This window comes from Apaloderma vittatum, unplaced genomic scaffold, assembly GCF_000703405.1.
Source record: "Apaloderma vittatum isolate BGI_N311 unplaced genomic scaffold, ASM70340v1 scaffold17208, whole genome shotgun sequence".
NCBI classification, from domain to species: domain Eukaryota; kingdom Metazoa; phylum Chordata; class Aves; order Trogoniformes; family Trogonidae; genus Apaloderma; species Apaloderma vittatum.
This window is the reverse complement of record NW_009731384.1, coordinates 4,834-9,431: the sequence shown is the minus strand read 5'-3', so window position 1 is coordinate 9,431 and position 4,598 is coordinate 4,834. Positions and strand designations below refer to the sequence as shown.

The following is a 4,598-nucleotide window of genomic DNA, read 5'->3' as shown; positions in this document are numbered from 1 at the left end:
AGGAGCCAACTGCATCGCTGGCACAGCCTCCCACGCTGCCCAGCTGTGCTGCAGGCACAGCTGTCCCAAAAGTGCCTCGCCGGAGGGGCCCTTTCTGCAGCAGAGCAGTACCTGGCTGGTGACACTGCACATGCCCGCAGGTGAGCTGGCACAAGCAATGCTCCTTCTGTCTGGCAGCGGTGTGGGTGCATGAGCCCCCGTGGCATGTGCATGCTCACATTTCCCTCCCTGGCACGCAGGGCGCTGCTGCAGGACTGCCGTCTGCTGAGAGGACACGGGCTCTGGGCTCTCGCGGCATCTGCTACCTGGGCATCGCTGCCATCGCATGGGGTAAGCCACCCGCTCGGTAAGCGCAGCATGACCCTGCAGGTCCGGGAAACTAGGAAAGGGCAGCAATGTTGTTCTGGAGGCTCATTAGTCACAGCTCCCATGACTGGATGATCCACCTACCTCTTGCCTGCCATCAGAGAGATCTTACAAGCACTGTCTGTGGTAACCTGGTGGATTGAGTTTATTTCACCTAAGAGAATCATAGAAGCATAGAATGGCATAGGCTGGAGAAAAGTTACCCAAAGTATTTTAAGAATTGCAGCTATTAATTAGCTTATTTTTTTTCTTGCAGAAAATTGAAGCCTTTCTCAGTAACCCTTAGTCTGTTTTGTTTATTTTGTTAATTGTCCTAGAAAAGACAAATTGAGATTTGAGATGAGCTGGATTCTTCTATGCTGGGAGAGGTCTGTGTCTGCCCGGGCCAGCTCCCTCCAGCCAGACCCATCACAGGAAAGTGCTCACTCAAGCGTGGGGTCCCCATGGGGTGTCTTATTCCCCAAAAGCAGCACAGCAGCATTCTGCATTGTACCACAAACTGAAGAAAGGCTGCAGCAGCTCTATTCCATGCCCATGCTGCTGAGCTGGCCACAGGACCCACAGCTGCCCATTGCAAGTGTTGGGAACACAGCTGGGTCAGCACCACACAGAGTTAAAGCTGCTAATTGACATCAGGACAAGCAATCAGAGTAGAAACTAATTTGGTTTTGCTGCCTGTAGGGTATTTTCTTCACATGTTGGCACTACATGGAGCAAAACCTCCTGGTGCCTGTTCTGCCCCTACAGATCTTGCATGAGCTGTGTCACTTTCTGAAAGACTTTTTGTGATTGAGCTAAGCAACAGAGGCAAATGCAGAAGTGTCAGAAGGAGGCTGAGATTCACCTCTGAGGGGAAAACAAATATACCAATGCAGCCTGAGCGTGGCAGGTGCTGAGCACCGCCCTAGGAGAAGGCTTTGGGGGCTGTCAAGGGAGCGGAGGGGTCAAAATGCAGGCAAACAGCACCCACCTGTAACATAAGGCTGAGGGGAAGGAGGGGGGATCAGCTGTGCTGCAGAGAAGGTGTTACTGGTGAAGCTAGAGGAAGGAGGCAGGACGGCACACGGAGGGTGGGCGTGCAGCAGGTGGACTTGCTCAGTCCTTCTCCGTTTGGGGATGAGGTGTGTGAAGGTAGCAGGGCGGCTACCATGAGCCGTGCTGGGGGGGCAGTGGGGGGCCAGGGGGCAGGTGGTGAGAGTTGAGGATGGGGCAGGCTCCCAAGAGGTGCCCTGAGCTTCTGTCCTGCAGCTACAAACTTGTAAGGGGTGAAAAGGATGGGCTGTTGTTGAAGGGTATGTTTTCCTCAGCTTCAGATTTATTCAGCAAAGAGGATGATTTGCTCTTTCATAAGGAAAACCAGACAAATTATGGGTATTTTGCTTACAAAAATGCATAATAATTGACCAAACCAGAGGCATAATTAGACCTGGGAAGGCCTAGATTTGCATCTAATCTGTGATGCCCAGATCTTTGCCTGCATGACCACAGTGTGATACATTCTCCTGAAACCGAGGTTACCCCGTGCCAGTTGTTTGGAGCAAACTTTGATCCCCATCTCACTTTCTGCACAGATGGAGATATGATCCCAGTATCACTCTCTGCAATTGTGGAGATACCTAGTTCTGGGGAGGAGGGAGGAAGCTTGTTTTTGGGGCTAAAACTCTTTGATTGCATCAAGTTGTGGTGTGAAGTGCTGTAAAGAGGCACAGGGTTTCAGTGAAGTGTCCTTCGCTTCTGGGTGTGGGTTTCAGTTAATCTCTGGCTTTGCCCTGCCTCTTGGGCATGACCAGGATGTGAACTTGACTTTTGCAAGATCTTGTTTTGCAATACTGAGTTTTACAAGACTCTTCAGTCAATCTCTGGCTCAGATGGGCAGCTCAGGATCCAAATGCTTTTAGAGGGGAGGGCATGCTCGTTGCTGTGCCCTGCTCCAAGCTGACTCTCACGCAGAAGTGTAAAACAAGAAAAACAAAGTGGTACGCTGCTGCTGCGCTCAAGGAAGGAACTGTGTTTAAGGAACCATCTTGATGTTAGCTTTTCCCTTTTGGGAAACCTTTGTGGGCAGGGGAGTGGGGCTGTGGGGCTGGGTTTTCACCCCTTGTGCTGGAGGAGGGGTTGGCATCACTACTTGGGGCTTTTCTGCCACCTGCGCTCTGCCCACCCCATCCCAGGCTGCCCTCTGTCTCTGCCTTCACCTTGTCTCCTCAACTTTCCTCATCCCTGTGCCATCCCCCTCTGTCCCACCTCAGCTCCTTCTGCTAGGCCTGATTCACCCAGGTCTCTCTGTAGAGCCCCAATGTCACCCACTCTTCTTCTTTGCCTTGTCCCCTCACCCAGCTGGTCACTGGCACCTCTTGGCCCTGATGCCAGCCCTAGCCCACCCTCATCTCCCAAAGGATTCCATTCCTGACCTGGCTCCCATCATTTCTGTGTCAATCCCAGACCTCATCCTCTCTTGCAGGTACAGTGACGCGCGTGGAGGTGGGTGCTTGGACGTACCACTACAGTGACCGAGGGGACTACAATTGGGACCAGGCCAGGAACTACTGCCAGACCTTCTTCACCGACTTGGTGGCGATCCAGAACAAGCAGGAGATCGAGTACCTCAACAACACCTTGCCCTTCCATGGACGCTACTACTGGATTGGGATCCGCAAGCTGGGCGGCACCTGGACCTGGGTGGGCACGAAGAAGGCGCTGACAAAGGAGGCGGAGAACTGGGCATCCGGGGAGCCCAACAACCGCCGCTCCAACCAGGACTGCGTGGAGATCTACATCAAGCGGAAGCATGAGTCGGGCAAGTGGAACGACGAGCCCTGCAAATTGAAGAAAAAGGCGCTGTGCTACCAAGGTGAGCAGGGGGGACCATGGCAGGGACCCAAATTGGTTGGGCTGGGGACCTCGGAAGGGTGGCCAGCGGCTCCCGCCGACCATCCTCTGTGTGCGCAGCCTCCTGCCAGCCCTTCTCGTGCAGCCAGCGCGGCGAGTGCGTGGAGACCATCGGGAGCTACCGCTGCGAGTGCTACCCCGGCTTCCACGGCCCTGAGTGCGAGGACGGTGAGCCATCCTTCATCCCCACCCTTTCCTCCTTCCTTCTGGAGAGCCTGAGCCCCGGCAGCAACACAGGCAAGTTCGTTGTGCTTCTAACGGCCGCGGTGCTGGGTCTCTCCCAGTTGTGAAGTGCACTGAGCTCCAGCCCGAGGGAGCGCGCATGAACTGCAGCCATCCCTATGGAGACTTCAGCTACAACTCCACCTGCGTGTTCGGCTGCCAGGAGGGGTTCGAGCGGCGAGGAGCAAACATGCTGCAGTGCCTGGCTTCCCAGAAGTGGTCAGCAGATACCCCCACATGCACAGGTAGGGCTAGGGGTCTCAGGGATGTGGCCTTGATGCTTTGGAGGGGCCGGCCCTGCGTGCCCAGTGCTGCTGAGGCAAGCAGTGGGATGGGCTTGCTGTGCTCCTGCCCTCTGGGGACGCGGCTCCTGGTGTTGCATGTGGGGAGCGGTTCCTGACGAGGCTGCAATGGGCAGAGCAGCTGTGAGCTCTGGATAAGCTCCCTGCTCTCCCTGGCTGTCCCAGGGCTCGCTCTCGCTGTCCTGAATCCCACCCAGGAGCCAGCACCCAACATGCACCAAACATGGGGGCAGGATGGTGTCTTGGCACCTCCATCACCCTGGTGGCACTGTCTCCACCTCCCCAAATCCACCCCAATTCATCTTGGGAATGTACTTGACATCCCAGGCATCCTCAGAGAAGAGCAAAGCGAGGCTGCTGTCCCAAGGGAGGGATGTATCCCGGCAGGTCTTGGCAGCCTTGAGTAGGGGCGAGGGCACATGAGATGAGGTGAGGTATAAGCTGGGAGGGACAGAGCGGGGCAGGAAGCCACAAAGAAGAGCAAGGTGTGGTACATTACACTGCAGAGGCAGGAAAAGTCTTCCTGTCACCCGCAACTGGGTTTGCAGCCAGGCATTAGGCACCTCAGAGGTGCTGGGCTTTTTAGGGGCACAGTCTGGGGAGGCTGGCACACAGACCCTATGGCCATCAAAGTCATCCCATCCTGGTGCCCAAAAGCCCCAGAGCCATCTGGGTGTCCTTCCCCATGCCACTGTGACAAAGTTGGAGGCAGGTCTCTGCTCCCCTCTAGGGAGGGAGACGAGTAGGGCTGCAGCAGCCATGGTCCTTCATCCAGGGCGCTGTGATCCAGGGTAGTGCAGGCAATAAACAGGGCACTGG

The 4,598-nt window shown here is 55.5% G+C and overlaps 1 protein-coding gene across 1 annotated transcript in view; it reads left to right on the top strand.

The window, feature by feature from the left end:
• Positions 1-239: 239 nt before the first annotated feature.
• Positions 240-4,598, top strand: part of SELP (selectin P (granule membrane protein 140kDa, antigen CD62)) — a gene marked incomplete at both ends in the record, with an annotated part of 8,288 nt that continues 3,929 nt past the window's right edge. The window contains 4 exons of the mRNA XM_009875168.1: positions 240-330; positions 2,828-3,217; positions 3,316-3,423; positions 3,540-3,722. Coding sequence (XP_009873470.1) covers positions 240-330; positions 2,828-3,217; positions 3,316-3,423; positions 3,540-3,722 — 772 coding nt within the window. The remainder of the gene's footprint in view (positions 331-2,827; positions 3,218-3,315; positions 3,424-3,539; positions 3,723-4,598) is intronic.